At 40.5% G+C, this 21,497-nt stretch overlaps 1 protein-coding gene across 1 annotated transcript in view; it reads left to right on the plus strand.

The window, feature by feature from the left end:
• Window positions 1-21,497, plus strand: part of LOC140381412 (uncharacterized) — a 58,748-nt gene that overhangs the window by 35,556 nt on the left and 1,695 nt on the right. The window contains exons 12-36 of the mRNA XM_072465469.1: window positions 683-1,017; window positions 2,839-3,016; window positions 3,272-3,374; window positions 3,609-3,731; window positions 5,194-5,236; window positions 5,338-5,449; window positions 8,263-8,416; window positions 9,648-9,715; window positions 9,817-9,883; window positions 10,377-10,521; window positions 10,600-10,712; window positions 10,847-10,993; window positions 11,722-11,978; window positions 12,890-13,015; window positions 13,226-13,343; window positions 14,973-15,221; window positions 15,309-15,385; window positions 16,573-16,754; window positions 17,634-17,716; window positions 17,826-18,014; window positions 18,673-18,819; window positions 19,296-19,369; window positions 20,245-20,289; window positions 20,701-20,751; window positions 20,855-21,127. Of these exons, the coding sequence (XP_072321570.1) occupies window positions 683-1,017; window positions 2,839-3,016; window positions 3,272-3,374; window positions 3,609-3,731; window positions 5,194-5,236; window positions 5,338-5,449; window positions 8,263-8,416; window positions 9,648-9,715; window positions 9,817-9,883; window positions 10,377-10,521; window positions 10,600-10,712; window positions 10,847-10,993; window positions 11,722-11,978; window positions 12,890-13,015; window positions 13,226-13,343; window positions 14,973-15,221; window positions 15,309-15,385; window positions 16,573-16,754; window positions 17,634-17,716; window positions 17,826-18,014; window positions 18,673-18,819; window positions 19,296-19,369; window positions 20,245-20,289; window positions 20,701-20,751; window positions 20,855-21,127 (3,459 nt within the window). The remainder of the gene's footprint in view (window positions 1-682; window positions 1,018-2,838; window positions 3,017-3,271; window positions 3,375-3,608; window positions 3,732-5,193; window positions 5,237-5,337; window positions 5,450-8,262; window positions 8,417-9,647; window positions 9,716-9,816; window positions 9,884-10,376; window positions 10,522-10,599; window positions 10,713-10,846; window positions 10,994-11,721; window positions 11,979-12,889; window positions 13,016-13,225; window positions 13,344-14,972; window positions 15,222-15,308; window positions 15,386-16,572; window positions 16,755-17,633; window positions 17,717-17,825; window positions 18,015-18,672; window positions 18,820-19,295; window positions 19,370-20,244; window positions 20,290-20,700; window positions 20,752-20,854; window positions 21,128-21,497) is intronic.

Raw genomic sequence — 21,497 nt, forward strand, 5'->3', positions numbered from 1 at the left:
GGGAAAGTGTATGATTCTCTCCATGGTCCTGTAAGGTCGCTTTGAGGCAAAGGCCCTCATAGTTCATGTCCAGTATATTATGTGTTCTTCACACTCGGTGTTCAGTCATTGAACTAGAGATAACGTTTGAATCTTTGTGAATCTTCATGGCACATAGACCTGGAGTTTGTGGGTGGGCAGATTATGGGCAACAACACAGAGCATGCCGATCAACAACACTAACCTTTAATGTAGCTACTGTAAACTAATTTAGTATTGTCTTGTTATACCAACTTTTCCTGTTGAAGCTCTCCTCACAGTCATACTCTGTAGTCCTCATATGCTTTGCTCGCACATGAACACAGCTCAGGGTCTCCCACAGGAAGTTCTACTGCAGTATGAAGCCGATCTTTCATTCACATCCTCCAACAGAAGCAGCTTTATCTGCAGCGCTCACTGCAGCTGCTAGCACAATAGAGCCAGTTAAATGTCTCACCTACAAATTGGCTTTAAATGGACTTCGTTCAACACACAAGCCGAAGTGTTTTCCCACATGACAAGGCATTAAATACCACTTACAATTTACCTCTTTATGATAAGCAAATTGTCCCCATGTTGCTTTTATAGTTACTAAATTACTACTGAAATGACAGTTCTCATCTCTATGATCGCATATTTGTAACTGATCGTTTAATGACCACAGAACGATGAACCAGTGACCGGAGGGGACAGTGCCAGTGAGTTGTCAGTCTCCTGCTCCTCCACGGACGACACTGCCAGCATCGATCCGTCCAGCTCCAGCCCTGAGGGGAGCCAGGGCCTGGACTGCCATTGGAGCCCAGAGGAGAGACTCAAAGCTGGGTCCAACACCCCTGATAGCACGGCGGGCGACGCTGAGGAGGAGGCCAAAGACCGGGTGACAGAGGTGCCGCGGCGCTCGTGTCTGTTACGGACCAGCGCCCGCTCAATTTCACCGCTGCGGCGCCACAGCTGGGGCCCAGGCAAGAACTACACTGGAGACGTGGAGATGAACCGCAGGTGAGCGCGCAAACACTTGTTGATCATTCTATTGTGTGGACGCATTAGTACCAGCATGAACATTAGCTTTCTTTGTATGTCTGGGATTATTTGGCAGATGTCAGCTGCCTAAATGTGAATGTGTACAGTCCTGGAGCATGTCGATGTCACTCCCTCTGTGCGTGTTCATATTTAGACTTCAGTAGTGAACAGCTGTTATCATTTGTCTGGTCTCAGAAGGGAACTGTACAACCTCAGATGAGCACATACATGAGTTCAGCACAGATGCCATGTGTTTACAGACAAGTTACATACAACTAGTTCTTAATATAGCCATTTTAATAAATAACAGGAAGAATTTTTGTTTGTTTTTTGCCACGTGCTTTTGTTTTCCCTGAACTTATACCATTCCTTCATGAGAGTGTAAAAAATATAATAATTACCTGATGAAAACATGATTTTTGAGAAATGTATAGCATCACTTTTTGATGCTCTGTTAAATTACTGAACAATAAAGCCTAAATTACACATTTATCAACAATCCATAATAACAAAATGACTCAGCTGCATTAGATGTACCCCCCTGTCAAAACACAACTATATGTATATTTGTTATTTACATTTAGAAAAATAGGAAGAGATGTAGTAACATTTTGTTAAATATTTTTTTACCTATAAACATACTAATATTGCCTATAGAGATGTTTTGTGTATGCCAATAGTGTAAGGGGAAGTGACGTAGTAGCAGAGTATGTGTAGATGAGAGTACAGTTCTACCACTCATTTAGTGTATGTGGATTATCAGTAAACACTGCTAATATATCCTATAGTTACCCAAGCATCACCTCTCTGACAGACATGACAGTGATGTTTGTTCCCCTCTGTCTCACCCCTTGGCTCTTCTCCATCTTCACTTGTCAAACCCCTCCTCCCTCTGTCAGTGTAAGAGGCTGCCCTCCTGATGGCCTCTGCAGTGGCACTGTGAATTTAGTTAGTCCCCTCAGGTACAGTGGATTTGTGTGTGATTGTGTTTTGCCTTGCACCAAGCACATGGCCTACTTTCAAAAGGTAATATTTACATGCTGCTTGATTTGCATGATTATGTGTGTGCAAATCTTCTACATCTCAGTCAGTGGCTCAATTCAGCAAAAGGCTGTGAAAGCCTTGTTCATGTTTCTTTACTTTGGACCCTCAGGCTAGAAAAAAATGTAATAACAGGTAAGTCTCCTCATGACAGATATAGCCATCACATTCTTAGCCCCGAGGATGGGTCAGTGATAATCACCACCTCACGGTTCGCTTATGGGGCCTGGGTTACTGATGCTGGAATGTATTGGACTGATGATTTGCTGGATAATAGAGTGCCATACAAAGCCACGGGCTGGAGATACGAGAGATATACGCCTGCAGCTTTAACTATCTCCCATGCTGTCCGGGAGCCAATGAAGCCGCAGTCACGTAGCATAGCTCATTCTGAAATGTAGCTGTATTTTTCCTCTCCATAATCATTGTATTGGATTTTTTAAGGCCTCTTATTCCCAGTCATAGATCGATATAATTGGGTTTGTAAATCACACATGTAGTGCTCTTTGCTGATGCTGATGTTGGAAGTCATTTGCTTCAGCTCCTGTTGTAAATCTGCAGCGGAGCCCAGTGATAACTCAGCTGGCTAAACAGTGCACGGAACCAGCTGTGTGTGCGTGTGTGTGTGTGTGTGTGCGTGTGTGCGTGCGTGCATGTGTACGTGCCAACAGATTGCGGTTGAGTGTGGATTTGCTACTCGACGACAGATAGTGCCATCTTCTAACCTCTAGGTCACTGTGCCTTCTTTCTGTCATACAGCTACAGTCTGGAGGGACTCGGTGGGGTGCAGGAGGAGCTGAGAGGTTCTTCCAGCCAGAGCCCACAGATACGGGAACATTCCGGGATGCCCCATAACGATAGCGACGAACGGGGCTCGCTGATGTCACTGACCGAGGAGCCGGAGGAGAGGGTGCAGCTCCGAAGACTGGACAAACAGGTCATTTTTGTTCTTCGAATCGCAGCCTAGCACTCTTCTCAACCCTCCAGCCCTGTCAACAGGAGTATTGTATAATCCAGGAACAATATGTCAACAAAATAATTTGGCTTGAGGGTGTAAGCGATGCATGACCTGATACAACTTTACTCTCAAGCGCTTTTTTCCTTGTCTGTCACGGTCTGTATCGAGTGCCTCTGAGTGTTTTCAAATTGAATGCGCGTCTCCCGAGTTCACCTTGTCTCTTGTCTCCTGCAGAAGTCACAGCGGTATCGGCCTATGCGAAACAGCTGTCCTCCCATGACCCTGCCACTCACCAAGTCTGTATCAATGCTTGCCATCAGCCACCGAGACATCGATGGTAGGTGTTGATTCAAACTAAGTGAAATTATATCATCTGCATCGCTTGAATGTTAGACAAGAAAATGTGACGCTTATCTAACACCGACTGACAGTACAGTACAGGGCCGGTGAAAATAACCATTTTACTTTTCCTGCAAATCTTCCCATCCCCCTGTCACCTCTTTGAAAACAGTAAAGTTTGCGGTGCACTGAAAGATTTGTGTTGTTGTTTCCTCACTGTTGCTGCCAGCAGTGGGGCACCTGAGACGTAAGCGGCGGATCTCTTTCTCTTTCAACCTTTCCCCCATCCTCACAAAATCTAAGTCTGAGCTTTTATATGCAGAGTCTTCATCTAGTGACGATGAAGATGGCACCAGTAAGTACGGACTCCACATAGAAAGTGCATCACGCTTTTAGACCCCACCTAGGTCTCAGTTAATAGTCAAAACAACAAATGATTCATCTTTAGAATTGTGTAAATGCCCCTGTGTAATCCAAGCCACACGATATGTTTCCTCAAAGCCTCATTTCTATATTTCTCCACATTTTTTATTTTTCATTGTGGATTCAAATTGTTATTCTATATTGTCCCAAACCTTTCAGGCCAGGACCCCCAAAATTACTGTGCAACCATTCCTGGACCCCCGTTGCTAATTTAAATTGCCGTCTGAGATAATTTCAAGTTGCATAACGTTTAAAATCAGGTTCAATTTATGTTTATTTGTGTGACTTATTGTGTTATTTTACCTAATTTCACTCAAATATACTGTTTCCAAAAGTAATCTTGTGCCCCCCACTTTGAAAACCAAAGAGATAAGGACACTTTGAATTATGAAACTCTCATTCACCCTGTTAATAATTAAGTGTTCTATATTTTATGCAGGCGTGTTTGCATGTGAATACACCTTGTTGACAAAAAATATGATGTATATTTTACACTGATTAAATAGAAATAATTTTAGCACCAAAAAATGTTTGAATTTACCTATTGTTTTCACAAATCTTTTAAAGTATAATAGAACATGGACGGAATCATTGTCAAAGTGAATGGTGCAATAAAAACAGTAAAACATAAGAAATAATAACTAAACAGATAAAAAGTTATAGCAAAAAAGTATTTAAAAGAAAATGCACGAGTTCTTTACAGTCAGAACAGAACCTTAATGTCAGATAACATAGGTTACCATGGCGATGATTTATCTAGTTTTTTATTATGCCACTTTGGTCTCGCTCGCCCTTGAACCCCATAACCCCGAAGCCAACGTACCACCATTTAGATTGCCTTTTTGTTTTTATCTCTGTGTACATATAATCACAAACCGTGCAGGAAAATGGAAAAGGCACTATCGTCTCCAGAGATAGATGTTAGTCTTGTTTTTGTTTTCACAGACCCTTCTCCCTTTCTCCTCTTGAGCTATTTCTAGTTTTCACTCTGCCCTTGATTTTGCTGCTGCTTACAGTAATGAGCTTTTAAACCTATTATGATGTTTTAGCTTAGCTGGAATTACATGCAAACCATCGTGTCTCGTCGGCAAGAATTTGATTGTCTCCGCACATCACATTTATCACTCTTAACTAACATTTTAACACCATTTTGGCATTCTATTTTGCAGATATTAACTACTGGAGCCTAACTTTGGCGTCCATTCTATCTCTCTCTTCCAAAGTGGTTTCCTAAAAGTAAATAATTTCTAGGCTCAAGAAAATAGTGGTTATTTTGTGCCATCATTCTGCATCTGAACACGAACAAGCAAACTTATGACAGAATGAAACTACCGCCGCATTTGAACCACTGTCTTTACAATAATCCAATGTTGTTTTGTCTTATTTTGCCTCAGGAATGCGACCGTTTTCGTGCACTTCAGGATCACTAGCATACAGGTCAGCCCAACACCACCGTTTATCTTTCTGTAAATTCTCTACAAAGTCCCTCTGCACATGAAACAATGTCTAACGTACATAATTAATGGTGTTTTTTGCAGTATATCAGAGGAGGAGCCCGGCCCTCTTCGCACCGACTTGGAAGAAAAGAATTTGACAAAAGTCGGTCGGACCTTCAGCTACCTCAAAAGCAAAATGTACAAAAAGACTAGGGTACGACATAAACTATTTCGTCTTATGTTTTTACCGCTGTACTGTATTGTCCACTTAAAACGCTGATGTCATACCGGCTTCACATTCACTCTGGGAACTGCACTGAGTCTTCTTTGGTTTGGCTTCAGATCAGCATCCCTGAAACAGAAATAGTAACATGTTTTACTCTGTGTACAAAACCCACAGTAACTTCCTCCATTCTTATTTCCCCATTTGGCTTGGTTTAACTCCTTGTGCATATTCAGTGATAAACACAAATACAAATAATGCATTAAGACGCTGTATAACACGGCAGAACATGGCATAGACTTTTGCTTCCCTTTAAGAAATACCGAAGGCTGAACAGGAAGTTGACACAATGATAAAGTTGTCTGTGGTTGTTGCAATCTTTTCTCTGACCTCGGGCACAGCTTTAAGGGACAGAGGCCATTTCACAAGTTTACGCCATGCTCTCATACACTCACATCTATATTTGTTGCCCTTTATTTATTGTCTTATAAGTGGTTCTTAAAATGTGGTGGTGCTATTACTGGAAGTATGGCGGCTTAAATTATTATCCTAAGCTTTAAGTTTAGAAAGGATCCAAGACCGCAGTTTGACTTGCAATATATTAGCAATGTTATAACAATAAAACAGACTTGCTTTAATAAAAAAAGCTCTATTAAAACGTGAGAACTACACACAACAAACAATTGGTACTACTATAACAATAAACTATGTGATCTTTGTTTTTAATATAATAAAAATAGTAAAATGCATTGAAAAAAGAGAATTTATAACCATTGTGTTGCAGTTATCTTCATTATTATAACATTAAAGGAAAATCAGGCTAAATTTGCTATACACAAGTAGAGGTCGACAATGCATTGAAATTTAAATAACATTGTGAACGTTGTTTTGAAGATATGCAACATTTGAACATGAATTTAATCATTTATTTGGAAAAATACTACAAAAAAACCCTGAAATCAATCAATCAAAATGTATTTGTCGAGCACAGTTCAGACAAAATATAACTCAAAATGCTTTACAATCATAAAAACACATTAAAACCACAGTGCAATGTAAATCACAAGACAAAAATAAAAGCATAAATAGTAATGTTACGTTGTAAACTATTTCGGCACATTGTGATTCATTTGGCAGACCTTTCACATTTGTCTGATAATTAAACCTCACCTAATACGTTTAAAGATATTTCAAACACATTTCTGTTGGATTGACACAATATCATCTGAATATCTTTATCAGGACACACTACAATCATTATACTGCACTCCACTATACCTCACTACAGCAACCATGGTCTGATAGTTCTGATAAGCGCATTGTCGCAACGTTTTGCCACATTGCCTGACTTAAGACACAAATAGCAGAAATGACACTTCCTCACGGTGGCTTCCCAGACGGGGCCCGAGCGTTGGTAGTGGCAGCCTCTCCGTCGCCGCTGCCAGGGATGGTATACAGGAGTTTCCCGGGGAGACATGGCTTTTCTCTCCGATGGAAGAGTTGGCTGGAGGTAGGTCGGAGAGAATAGTCTGTCCTCAGTCCGCTAAAGGAGTCCGTCACGTTAGCGGATTCAAAGTGACTGCGGTTCCCTCCCGAGCTGATGCATTTTTCCCGGGAAGTCGGAGCGTATTAGCGAGCGTTTCGGTGGGATGTCTCGCAGATTAACTTTTGATTGTCACATGAGATTACGTCGCCTGCCAGTGCTGTGACAATTTAATGCAAATGCCAGAAGTCGGAAAAAGAAACTAAAGAAATGTTCAAAAAAGGATTTTATCTTAATCGCGAAAGAAAGGTGCTGAAGAATGTGCTCTTTTTTGGGCATCTGTTTGACACATTGTTGTCATAGGAAGTGAAAATGACTGCTTACTGTTGTAATGCCGCTGTGGTGCAGTCAGCCTGAAGTTATGTTAAGTGACTGAACAAAATAAGCTCTAGTATGTCAGAGTTTTTGTGGCCGGCGCAAACCGAGAGGCTCAACGTTGGTCATTAAAACTAGACTGGAAATTCCACTTTTCCATTTCATTTGGGTTTGGGTGGAGACGCTGTGATGTCAAAGAGAATACAAAGGCTCTGTTCTTTTCAGTTTGCCTTTATGGGATTGTGAGTAAGGACAGTCTATAGATCTGACCAACATCTGAATATCTGTCAGTTATTGGCGATGCTACACAAGGACTGCCGTGTGATGAAAAGGTCAACATTTTATTCCCAGACTGCATGTCTCCAAGTAGATTCTACAAGTTTCTTTGCTTAATAGGCCCAGTGAGAAAAAACAAGGAGGGTCAGTAGATAAAATAACTGTTCAATCATGTGTACTGGACATTAAAAAGATCAAATTAAATAAAGTGCTCTGCAAAGTTTTTGATATAATCCACGGTAAAATAATAAAAAAAATATTGCTTATGATTTTGAGATGTGCAGGCAGTTGTATTAGTTTTATATGTTTATTTATTTGTATGCACCCATCACCCCATTTTAAGTATTTAGTAGACTATTCATGATGTACAAAAGACAAAGCGGTAAATACTGTCTCAAAATAAGCATCTGAAATGGTCTTTTAATGAGCCAATTTGTTGTCAGTATAAATAATGCAACACTTAATATGCACACACCCCATGCTGTGTGGTAGATCAGGGCAATAATGCTGCTCTGCTGGATTCAAATTGGGACTTGAAAATATCTTTGGTCTCCAATGTTTCTAGCCACCCATGCAGAAGATAATAAAACATTTATTCTACAGTGAAAATTGTGTATTGTGGAAATAACTGGTGTACTTTGTTCTTTTTTTACATATTTTTGTTGTGCAGGAAAAGGAGCGTGAGAAGAAGGAGAAGGAAACCAAGGAAAAGGACAAGAAATCCACGAATGGTCATGTGTTCAGCTCCATGTGTTTGTCCCAGTCAAGCCAGTGCTCCCAGTGCAATAAGACATTTACCAGCAAAGAGGCTTACCTCTGCACTTGTAAGTCTCTGGATTTGATTCTGGAGTTGACACTGTACATTTCCTTTTTCTTGTGTGTATCCGATAATTGTGTGACCAAGTCGAGTGATCTCCCGTGGCTAAAGACTAATTAAAGCCCATTATGTGCTGGGACTCTTTCATAAAAAGGAAATTAATCTTAATTTTGAACACATAAAACTCCACAGGAGCTATTTAAATTCTATATTAATGTGTGCACTTGCACCACTTCATTATACTAAAATAACATGCAAAGAGTGTGTTTTGGGCTTTAGAAATTAAATCTGCTTGTTTATTGTGAACATTATTAATCTCATTCTATTGTACTACATTAAAACCATGTCAAAGCCAAACTGTAAAGTTCACATAAGCTAAGGTATACAAGTTACTCAACTATTGTTGTAGAAATAATACAGTAACAAATAGACTGAAGTAAAGTGTGTTTGATTGTAGTTCTGTGGTGTGCAGGATGAGTTAATGCCTCAACTTGAGGTGAGAAGTAGTGAAACTCACAAAAGGGTCACCTCTGTCTGCTCCTCTGAGACATTAGAACAAATGCACATTGTTTTCCACTGAAGCAGCGGCCGTATCCATAAAGAGGATGTAGTTTATTGCACAAGCATTTGGCGCAACACCAAAACAGCCTCAAAAAGGAGAAATCCGCTCTGTAATGGAGCTCAGTTATTCTGCAGCTGTAACGATCTGCCATGTCTGCTCGATCTGAAGAACCTGCTTTGCATTGTGAAAGTGGCTGGCGTTCACTTTGAACATAGATTTTATGCGACGCCTGTAAAACTGTAATTGTGCTAAATGAATACTCCAAACATTTACCTTTGTGATGGTAAGAAATTACCCACGTTGTTCACCAATTCATCTTAAACGTTGAAGCACTTTTTCTAATAAATGTATGTCAACATTTTGGGCATTTTTTGTCTGGGAGATGCTCTATGATAACGTTTATCCCTCATGGGACACAGGGGATGTTTGTGTGATTGAAACTTTCCCATGCACTGGAGTGTTTATGTCACCCTCTGGCCTGTGTCCAGCAGCAGTGTTGCTCCTCTATTGCATCACATACCTTGCCTCAGTCTGGCTTTCATTAGTGGGCTGGTGGAGCTTCCTGACTGGCAAGGAAAACTAGCCAGAATTTGGAGTCAGTCAGACCTAACACCCCCATCGGCAATTTCCCAAAACTCACTCGCTGTTTCTCTTGCTTTCTTGCTTTTCTTTCCAGACTGTAATGCTTCCGTCCACAAAGGCTGCAGAGACAGCCTCCCAGTTTGTTCCAAGGTGAAAATGAAGGTATGTCTTACGCTGAAAACCATCATCATTCTTTTCATTTTTTCATCAGTTCACTCTCTTATAATGACATCTGTGTTTTTGTGTGTGTTTTTCCTATCTAGTTACCCAAACAGCAGTTAACATTACCAGATTCAAGCTCTTTTCCTACTGTCACCATGAGAAACAAAAGTAAGTGCCATGTAGGGGGCAGCAATGAGTCGACTAACCATGTCAATTAAAGAAAATAATCATATTTTGATAATCGTTTTATGGACTATACACGGTAGACTCTAAAACGATACGAAAATACCTTTTATAACAAATTCATTGGCATTATTAAATAAAAATGTCAAGAAAGAATTAACAATTAAAATGTTCCATGAATAATACATTATAAATAATACTTTATATGTAACTACTCTCTATCTAGAAGCCTTTAGTCACAACCTTTATTCGGTTGATAATCAGTGTTTCATTCTACAACAGAAATAATAGTTTAAGTTTTTACTACTAAAATGTATACAGCACTAGTATTATGCCAATATTGTAATTAATTTATCATCCAGACTTGTAAATGTTTTGTTTTTTTGTAAATTACACAGTACATTAAAGATAATACAGATCCATCCATCTATCCAGATAAAGAATAAAAATGATTTTACTCATTGTGTGTCTGGTGCAGCTGGTGCCACAAGGGAACGCCCGAGGTCAGCCATCTTGTCACCTGAAGACCATTCCTCCCTGATGATCTCATCTCGGAGACACACCAGCCTTATGTTTCATGGAAACAATCTCTCTAAAAGTCTGTCCATAAGCAACATTGCAGGGTAAGTCTTGTCTTGGCCTTTATAGCATAAATAAACCCTTTCGAGCGTTTTATATTGTCATCTTCCCCTTTTTTACAGTCCTGTGTTTGATGAAATGCCCATCCGGACCCTGCGCTACCTCTCCCAGTCCACTGACTCTCTGAACAGACCACACCAAGTCACAGAGTCCATGGAGTCGCTCACAGATGAAGGTCAGCTCTTCAACACACTTCAATCACTTAATGAAAAGAAAATCAGCTTATGTTAATTTGAGTCTTATTTTGAAATTGTGAAATCAAGCTTGACCTGGCTCTCTGACTCCAGTGTGGCCGTGTTGTGTGTGCAGGCACAGAGATGATGGACGGTCAGCTGATGGGGGAGTTTGAGGCGGATGCCAAAGAGCTGGAGGCGGATTCCTGGAGTTTAGGAGCGGACCAGCACTTACAGCAGCGACTTGGCAAAGACCTGGTCAAACGACAGGACATCATTTATGGTACATGCGAACATTTTGTTGAGAATTTGCCCTATGAGTTCAACAATGTACTTCACTAGATTTAGCATATGTTTTCCAGTAAGACTATTGCAATATGCTGCCAATCAAAACTGCACGATTAACCTTAGAGTGGAAATTAACGATTATTTTAGCAGTCAACTAGTATTTTTTTTGCGATTCGCCCAAAACTTAACTTAAAACAATAATTTCTATAACACATTTTAAACCAAATTAATGAAATCCTGCTTATAAAAGACGCTGGAGCGCGCTAGATTCGCTGGAGCCAAGGCCTGTCACTGTAGCGGTGATGAATAATGAAAATGTTTGCACTAACTGTGTTGATTTCGGTGTCTGGCTGCTCTTATTGGCTGCAGTTTTTGGAACTTCACAATTTGATGTTTGCAAGCTGCGACCCGACAAATATTCCAAACAGAATCACTCAAATAAGAATCGCTTACGAGAATCACTGCTCGGGCCACGCCTCCTCGAACTCGTGGAGAGGCAAATCAGGCTTAAAACAGGGCAAAAAAATCATCTTGTGTGCAGAACCCTTTTGCCTATTCACTATATTGTACACTGAACATTTCACTAGGAATTGTTGCTATTGTTTCTCTTCGCAAAACCCCACTATTTGCACACCACGATGCTCTGGAATAATCGTGTGTTGCCAGCTTGTGTTCGAACATTTGTAATACACCCCAGCTTATCCTTTGCTTATGGACTTGCAGAGCTAATGCAGACAGAAATGCACCACATCCGCACGCTGCGCATCCTGTCTGAAGTGTACAGTAAAGGGCTGCAGAAGGAGATGCAGCTGGAGGCGCAAACACTGGACATACTGTTCCCGGCTCTGGACGAACTGTTGGAGCTGCACACACAGTACCTGCTGCGGCTGCTGGAGCGGAGGAGGGGCTGCCAGCAGGAGGGAGGGGCCACGGACGAGGCGGTCATCATCCACAGTATAGGAGACATCGTGCTCAGCCAGGTTTGGGAATCAAATCATCAGTTCAAATAAAATGCAATGTCATCAGAGTGTTCAGAGAATTGGACTGGAGGTAGATTGAAGTCGACCGTAAAAGACTTTCAATCATCAACTGACATTTGATGAGTTAGAACAAAACAAACGTTAATAACAATTTTGAGTTTTCAGGGTGGATATGTCAGTTTGTTTGCTTCTGTATGACAAAAAATAGTTGGAAAGTATATAAACTTTTGTTGATGTAAGTATTTGTCCAGTAAAACCTAAAAATCAGGATTTTGCCCTCATCACCAATGAAGTGTCTATCATAATCTCCTATTAAATAAACATTTAATTGTGTTGTGAAATTCAGTTGTAAATGTATATCATGTGTATTTGAGTGATTGTCCTTTGCCAAACACTCTTAATTAATAATCCCAGTTTCTCCATCAAAACCACATTATGTTCCACAAGGGTCTAGTAGTACACAGAAAATAGAATACTAGTACCACTGACAAAAGTACTTTTTGTCATTGGTCTGATTCAAAGTAAAACATTTAGTTCAGTTAAAAGTACTGTACACATTTGGAAACAAACGTGAAGAACATGTTTTAGTTTGAACTATTACCTTTATTCAATTTCTGTCTAGTGCACAATGACAGAGAAACCACAGTCTGGGTTAGTAACCGACTTCACTTGTTAGAATGTAACTTAAAAGGTCAAGTTTCAGGTATAGTCTATTGTACCAGACGAGAAATTAATTTGCAAATATCCCTTTTCCATTTCTAAACCTCTGAATCAATCTGTTTTCTGCAATAATATTGTTTGAGCAATACATTATCATCATCTGTAGAATATTAGATTTGTGAAAGTGAGTGTCTTCGGCATAAGAATAATTGTTACCTCCTCTGTCAAATGTACAATATCCTCTGCTTTAGTTCTCAGGTTCCAATGGTGAAAGCATGAAAAGGGTTTATGGAAAATTCTGCAGCTGTCACAACGAAGCCGTCAATTTCTACAAAGATCTTCTGACAAAAGACAAACGTTTCAAGATCTTCATCAAAGTAAGTCTGAATTACCCTAACCATCTTCATCCTTTTCCTATTCAATATAAATTCATGTTGGTGTTAAATGTTACAGTTTACAGATTATATGGCAAACTTATAACACAATACTGTTACTTTCTTGAAACATTAAAGTAGTCTCAAGTTTAGATGATCTCTGCCGTTCTTACTGTTGGCATCATTTATGTAACTGCTCGTTTTCTCTTCCAGAAAAAGATGAGCAGCAGCATAGTGCGGAGGCTAGGTATCCCAGAATGCATCTTGCTGGTCACCCAGAGGATTACAAAGTACCCGGTTCTCGTCCAGAGATTGTTGCAGCACACTAAAGGTGAGCTGAACATTGGTGTGTTCCAGCTGGCTTTGAAATCATATAAATCATATACAAACAAAATCATATAAATGTGGATCTCAACCACCAAAAACCTTTACATTTCCTACATTTTCTGTTTCGTCGTGGGCCTAAATATGTCCTATTCTCCTGAACAATCAATTTCTCTACATCATAAAGTTTGCTTTGTAATGAAAAAGAATGTACCAACTACAGTATATTAGGTTTTTCCTTATTATAAGTGAACTCCCGTCATAGTTGGTGGATTAATTCCTCTTCCAAAGTTAGAAACAAGACTAAATGAGACCAGTAGAAATGATTAAACGCACAGATGTTTGTCCCCCCAAAAATATCCCTTCTGATGCATGACCACATTTATTATAGACGTCTGCAGATGCATTCAGTAAATAATTGTAACATTTAATTCAGTTGCATGTGTTTTTACGTAGAGACACATTTATTGCATTAATGGATTGGCGCTAGTAATGCAATAAATCGAACGTACCTCGAAGAGCAGTTTTTTCACTTCATTTCTTCTGATTTGAAGCACTTCTTGTCATCTCGAGCGCGTTCACTCTAATCCTTCCCCAAAGCCTGTTTACAGGAGTTGAACGTGGAATGGGGGAGCTCTTACTTAATCTCAAAGGTGCTTTAAGAAGACACTCGCCTGCCAACTCTTATGTACACGGCGGAAATAACGGAGCACAATCACAGGAAGAAATAGCGTTGGAGTGGTTAGGAACATGGCGACATAGCAGCCACGGGAGACGACGATTGGACTATGGGGAAGTATCTACCCCATTTGTCCAGCATAGAAAACACTTCCTGTGCCCAAAAAAAAAATGACTATGAAAAGAAACTCTATTAAAACTTTTCTTCTGGTTAAACAAGCAGCGTAAAAAAACGCATGTACTGTGTAATAAATAACTTGAAATGCAGTGAGCAACGGGGAAAGCCCTATTACACTAAGCCTTCCTCTTAATAGTGACATCTTGCTGCTCCTTTGGGATTTTTACAAGAGAAGTATTATCAAAGCACTCAAAACAGTTTCAACATCGTCTAATTATTTGCAAGTATTTTGGCTCTGTGTGGATCTGTTGTAGAAAACTGTCAGGTTTTATGGCAGGCTGTGTGTAATTAAAGCTTTTAAAATACTCTTAGGAGGTGGTCTCTACAAAATGAAAATGCAAGCAGATTAAAAGGCACATTGGAATCTCTCTGCACCACCTGTTCTGCATAAACACCTCTATAACTGCGCCACTCTGCACTGTTTGAATGCGGTTGCTTAGTTTGAAGACATATTTACCGCTACCAACTTGGTGCATTGTGGGAAATGTCAGGGGAGGGAAAGCAAATGAAGAGATAGTGTGTAAATTAATTGAATTGACTTTGATGGCAATAACACAACTACTAACACAGACGGTGACCAAAAAAAGAATGACAGCTGTAATAAAAATAGCAATTAATGATCAATATCGTTAAATCAAAGCACATTATTTACTTGTTTAAAACGGACTAAACTGTTAAATCGCTTGAAGAAAACTTTTTTGAGACATGTCACTGTCATAAATTGCAAATAGCGATGATATTTGTGAAATGCAAATCATAACTAAAATACTGTTTCGACAGAGGACAGCGAGGACTACGATGATCTGACTGAAGCGCTTCGGCTGGTGAAGGAGGTGATCACCGCTGTCGACGGGAAGGTGCACGAGCATGAGAAGAGGCGGCGGCTGAAAGACTTCCACGGCCGCCTGGACACCAAGTCCATCATGATGATCAAGAGCGGACAGATCTTTGCCAGGGAGGATCTTCTGAGGAGGAGGCTGGTGCATGACGGGCCCCTGCAGCTGAAGAACAGCCAGGGGAGACTGAAAGGTGGGCAGAAGCCATTACACGTACTGTACCTGAACTGTAAACCTGTTAAAGATTCTATTACAGATGTTGTTCTCTTTGTTTCCCCAGAAGTCCATGCTTTACTTCTATCAGATGTCTTTGTCTTCCTGCAAGAAAAGGACCAGAAATATGTCTTTGCCATGCTGGTAATAACACACTTTACTGCTCCTACTCCTACTTTATTACCCCCCACTCCCACTGCTCGGCCCTGTTTCTTAGAGACACGTGAGGAGGACTGTAATGCAGGAAGTGATGCTGTCATGTTTTCCTATCCCACTGTTGGTGCTGTAAGCATTAGCGTTCTTACATTCGCTCAATCAAGCTGCTCTGGCCTTGAGCATCTCCCCTTTATGTGATTCATAATACGCTTGTCATATGTTTCCTCGCACGCAGTGTTCCCGTAACTCAAACTGAAGCAGATGCATTCAGTTCAGCTTCTGAGAATAGCAACTGAATGAACTGAACTCGGAAATGGACACGTTTGAAAAAAATCTGGACTAAATGGGATTTTTATTTTGGACCTAATGTGCCTAATGTTCAAACTTATTTTCACATTTTTACTTTGGAAAAAAAACATCAGAACTATTTTGCAGATACATTTCTTCACAACTTCATTCAAATTAATTTAAATAACCCTGGCTTTGTTTCACTGATACATATACCAGTGCTTTGAGAATTAAGAATAAACATTGTATCTTTTTTCGCCCCTCTTTTTTTAATACTCTTCACTGAGTATGTCAAAATTATTTGTTTAACCGCTAATTGTGAATATTTTGGTCGCAGTGTAATTGTAAGAACCAAAAGTGATAATAATGGTGACTATTTTAGAAGCAAAATTAAGTGTTTTTAATTCAATCTTTAGTTTGAACAAATACATCTAAATATAGAGTACATTTTAATCTGTTTTTGTCATATTTACTTTATTTTCAGTCTTATAAAGCCGGTCACAAACTTGAAAAATACTACTGTGTTAAACAAGATTTCACAGTCTCAGTAATAATCGTGACCAATCGTTAAATCAAGAGTTTTTTTTCTCATTCTAAAATTTTACTAAAATTTCAACTTGAAGTCTCGATTAACAAATTCCCTTAAGGCCTAATCTTGACACTAACATGAGAAAAGAAAAGCAAGCACATGTCCTATTCCTTGCATTGTTCCTCTGGGTGTGAGCGCTCTGCCTCGCGCTCTGCCTCGCGCTCTGCCTCGCTTCTTGCCCTCACTCCTCCCCTGTCTCCCCTCGGCCCTCCTCCTATGATCTTGTTTTTTCCCCCTTCGTCTCTTTGTCCCCGCCGTGTCCTGCCTGTCGCCCGTAAACCAACTCTGCCCTCTGTAGGACCAGCGCTCCACCGTCATCTCCCTGCAGAAGCTGATCGTCAGGGAGGTGGCCAACGAGGAGCGCGGCCTCTTCCTCATCACGGCCGGCATCGAGAAGCCGGAGATGATGGAGGTGCTGGCCAGCTCCAAGGACGAACGCAACAGCTGGATGCAGAAGATACAGGAGGCTATGCAGTCAATGTGAGTCACGGCTTTACTACATGTGCAGATGTCTATTTTTCATTTTATTTAGTTAGTTTTAGTTTGAAATTATGTTCAAACAAATAAAAAGAAAAGTCCCAGCTTTAAGTAAATAAATTGTATGGTGAATATTTGGTAGAGCTGCAAAATATTCCCACAACAAGACAAATTATAGTAATACAACAATTAAATATGCTATTTTACAATGTATTTTTGCTAGTACTTCAATAAAATCTCATTTTTTTCAGCGGGAACGTACAAGATTATCGCGCTATAAAGAGTACTTGCTTTTAATTGTGTATTTTAATGTCGTTTTATCAAATGATTTAACCACGTTACATGTATGCCGTTGCCTATTAGCTATTGTGCTAATATTTCACATAGTTTCCGCTTGTTCCACACAACATTGTACAGTTGCAGCATGCATCCTCGCTCTGTAGGTTAGTTAGCTTGGTTGTAACCCAGGCGTTAGACCCTTCCCTCATTTGTAGATCGTAATATACGGTAAGCTGTGACTGAGCACTGTGCTGTCAGGAGGATTAGCACTCCACTACCTGGGGATAGGATGTACTCAGGGACAGTCTAATGTTGGATTGGCTTCAAGGGCAGCGCTCCATAAGCAGGGGATTATTCCTCTGCAGCCAGCGGGGAGAAGACAGATTTAGGGGTGCGCATCGTGTTGTCTCTGACTTCTGACATAAACAAAATTGAGATCAGTCTATGGGCAGGCTGGAGGAGGGCGTAAACAAAGCAGAGGTCTGACTGCAGCCTCTCTGTCCTTGTATAAACCTTTGTATTTGTGCATTTTCACTTTTAAATATAAGTTGCAATTCAGTAAAATGTTACATGGCTCTGAACAAATTTGTATTCCTCTTCCAGGGACAAAGACGAGGATGAAGGAATTCCTAGTGAGACTGAAGATGACAAGAGACAACTGGAGACCAAAGCTCGTGAGATGAGAGGTCTGAGTGTGTTTACCTCGTTTTAATTCAACAATCAACTCAAGGCTGTTTGATCTTTAAGTGTCTTGTTTTGTGTTCTCTTCTGTTTCAAATGTGTGCTTTGGCGTAGACATGCTGAGGCAGAAGGACACAGAGATCTTGTCCCTGCTGGAGGAGAAGGTGCGTCTCTTCAGGGGCATGTGGGAGGGTTTGATCGCTGCAGAGGAGACCGGGCGACAGGTGGGCCCTTTCTTCAGGTCAGACTGTAGCCAGGAGCCACCCAGGGGGTCAGCCATCATGAAGGATGCTCTGCAGGAAGGTAATTTCAACGATGTATTGCTGCCCAAACACCTCGCTTTCAACACTAGAAAGTATTTTGGTTATGCCTTTTCCTCATTATATTTGTCTAAGAAAATCAGTTTTAGACCTAGGTATATTGCAATTCTCCACTGCAGCATCCACAGCCTGCAGCAGTAATTGTTCTTACTTTATGTGAATTGGCAGAAGTAAATTTGTTTCTTCCTTTCTACCATATTGGCTTTCCAGATTCTGCCCTACTTTTGTTTTACTTTAAAAGGTCCTTGTGTTCTGTTTTGCCAGCATGATATGCATGAATACAAATTAAAACATTTAGTATTGTAGAATAAAGTCTTTTCAATTGTTGCTTAGCAACAGGATCCCATGGAAGACTGAAGGCAGAGGTGCCTGGAAGGATTCATGAGTGCTGGACTGAGCTGTAACACAGTTAGCCTGTTTAATTCATTTAGTGACCTGTGCTTTGTCTGCATGATGTGTGTGCGTGTGTTTGTGTGTGTGTGTGTGTGTGCGCGTGCGTGCGTGTGTGTGTGTCTCTGTGTGCGTGTGTGTGTGTGTCTCTGTGTGTGTGTGTGTGTGTGTGTGTCTCTGTGTGCGTGTGTGTGTGTGTCTCTGTGTGTGTGTGTGTGTGTCTCTGTGTGCGTGTGTTGTCTGTGTGGCAGTGGAGACATTACAAGCTCTGGTGAACGGCAGTCTGGGAGGGGCCATGGCCAGCATCCAGGAGGGAGGAGGAGTGGGGCCGTTGTGCCTGCCCCGCCGCGCTGAGACCTTTGGAGGCTTTGACAGTCATCAGATGCTCAGCAATAAGAGTGAGTTGTCTTCCTCCTTGTATTTAGTGAGGAGATATTTCAGGTGCTGTCCTGTTGTCCTTGAATCCTCCACTGAAGGGCACCGACACCAGTTGATAAGTCAAGCATACAGTTTATAGTTCTTCTGTTTGGCAGTTACCACCAGCCCTGGAGTAACTATAATGGCTCTATTCTGTATAGACAGATAAAGAATAGAGAGGAGCTGAAGCTTCCTGGGGAGACGTGGCCTTGGGCAACATGTCTGAACTAGTTTCCTGTAAGAATAGTCCCACAACAGCAGTCACTCATTTTTCTGCCGTGTACTCAGCATAGGCTCAAATAAATTCCAACAAAACGAGCATATATAAAACCTTAATATTCTTATCGGCCGATAACTAAACTTCCATCTTGCTTACACGTTATGATGTTATGTCCACACCAGTTTTCTATGTAACTAAATAAATAACTGAATATACTTTGTTTCTTGGTTTTATTAGGTGGAGACAAAGATGAAAACCTGGAGACAACAGGAGATCTTCGCAGGACAGAATCTGACAGTGTGCTCAAGAAGGTTGGTATTCAAGCAAGTTAGATTTGTTGTCTGGGTTGAATTGACATGTTTCCTCCATGCCTGGGGAGGTTTCTGCTGGGTGCTGCAGAGTCATTCTTCAACTAATTACTCCACACCTCGATCATGGCTAAAAGATCTGGAAAATGGTCCCTCAGGCGTTATCTGCTACTTGCTGGTCACTCCTGCATCATTGAAGCATGATTCAAAGTCAGAATGTTACCTAAAGTGGGATGTGGGTTCATCTGTCCTCAAATAATGACAATACTGTTAAAGGGCATTTACCTGCTTCTCTGCCTCAACTGAATTGGCCTTTTGACACTTCCTGACAGGCTCTGTTGCTAATAGCAACCGTAAGAACAAAATGTCTATTAAGAAATTGGTTGTCTCTTGATGCACCCACTATAGTCCTCCTAAATTGGATTTTAGCCCTCAAAAATCTAAAAGAAATATGTATCAAACTTGGGGCAATAATTCACAGCCAAGTGCTAATCACTCCTAATCACGCCTCCACAACCTGCCACTGCCACGATGTTTACAATAGAATAATATGATTTTAATGTTCTGCTAATCTAATTTGGGTTTAGGTAATTTTAACAAAAGGAAATTAGCCTATTTTACAATGCAAGATGTTATTGGTCGAGGTGAGATATACATTCACAGTGAAACATATTGCTTTTATATGACTCATTCTGTAATGTATTATTTTTTCATATAATGTAATGGTTGCGTGGCAATGTATGAATGTAATACACATTTCACAGTGTTTTTACAGTATAATTTTTTTTTTAGCAAAGCCAGATACACAACTGTAATCTGATATCCAGAGCGTTCATGTGCTTTAATGTCTGTGCGCTTGTGCTTGTGCTTGTGTGCAGGGAGGAAATGCTAACCTTCTGCTCATGCTAAAGAGAAACAGTGAGGTAATTCTGACTCGTCTATGTCTTCAATTTACTGTCATGTGGAAAGCTCAATAGTAATAACACGTCGGTACAGTTGAAACAATGTAAAAAGGACAATAATGACTGCAGAATGAAGCTAAAAATAAACAGTTTTTGTTAATGCTTTATTTGTAGGGATGGATTTTAGTGGACTGCTTTTCTTCATAGTATCAAATGTGCAGTTTGTTTTGAATTATGCAAAAAGCTAAACGTTCATCGCGTTTCAAAAATACTTATGTATGTATACAAGAGTGCAGGGTTCATACTGACAGTGAATTTATTTTTACCATCTCACCCAGTGTTTTCTTTAACAGCAGCGCTCCACAATTATAATCAAATACTATATTGAGATTTGGAGGCTTTCTGTGATGCTTATTGTCCTCTTTTCAACAGCAGCTCTTCCGCAGTGTCTCCAATCTACATCTCCTGCTCAGCTCTCTACAGGTATAAACACAAGAAGTTGCGGTTAATGGTTAAATCTACTACAACAAAACAAAGAAAGCCAAGAACAAGTTGTCTGAATATACATTTGTGTGTGCGTGACAAGGCGGTGGTGGTGCAGCAGGACAGCTTCATTGAAGACCAGCGGCAGGCCTTGAGTGAGCGCTCGTCTTCGTGCACGTCTTTGTCTCGGCCCTCATCCAGACCCAGCTCTCTGATCGAACAGGAGAAGCAGCGCAGTCTGGAGAAGCAGCGGCAGGAGCTGGCTTCCCTGCAGAGACAACAGGCAGCTCACGCTGATGAGAAGAAGAGGAAGGAGAGGGAGTGGGACCTGAGGGAGCAGCAGCTCACTGACAGGGAAGCCCTCATGCGTGTACAGGTAAACAGGCTCAAGTAGATTATGCATAAAAGGTATGATGTTGTGTTGTGATAACTGGGTATTGGAATAAATAGAATGCATAGTGATTAAAGGAGACATAGTATGCATTTGTTTAGGTACTTAGTATTGGACTATATACTATATAGTATTGAACATAAATAGATCATCATTTAAAAAATACATCATAGTAAACCACAATATTAATGTAAAATGGCTGCTGAACTGATAAGTATTCACTATTGCAAGCAGAAACTAGTCATTTATATGTTGTGGCTACGGGACATTTCATTTTTTAAGTAATCTCAACTAAGTGCAGGGATGTAGGTGGTGAAAGGGGGAAGGTCATTTTCTAAGATCTCATGCCTCATTT

This window comes from Eucyclogobius newberryi, unplaced genomic scaffold, assembly GCF_026437365.1.
Source record: "Eucyclogobius newberryi isolate DKJ021-1_F unplaced genomic scaffold, fEucNew1.0.hap1 SCAF_5, whole genome shotgun sequence".
NCBI classification, from domain to species: domain Eukaryota; kingdom Metazoa; phylum Chordata; class Actinopteri; order Gobiiformes; family Gobiidae; genus Eucyclogobius; species Eucyclogobius newberryi.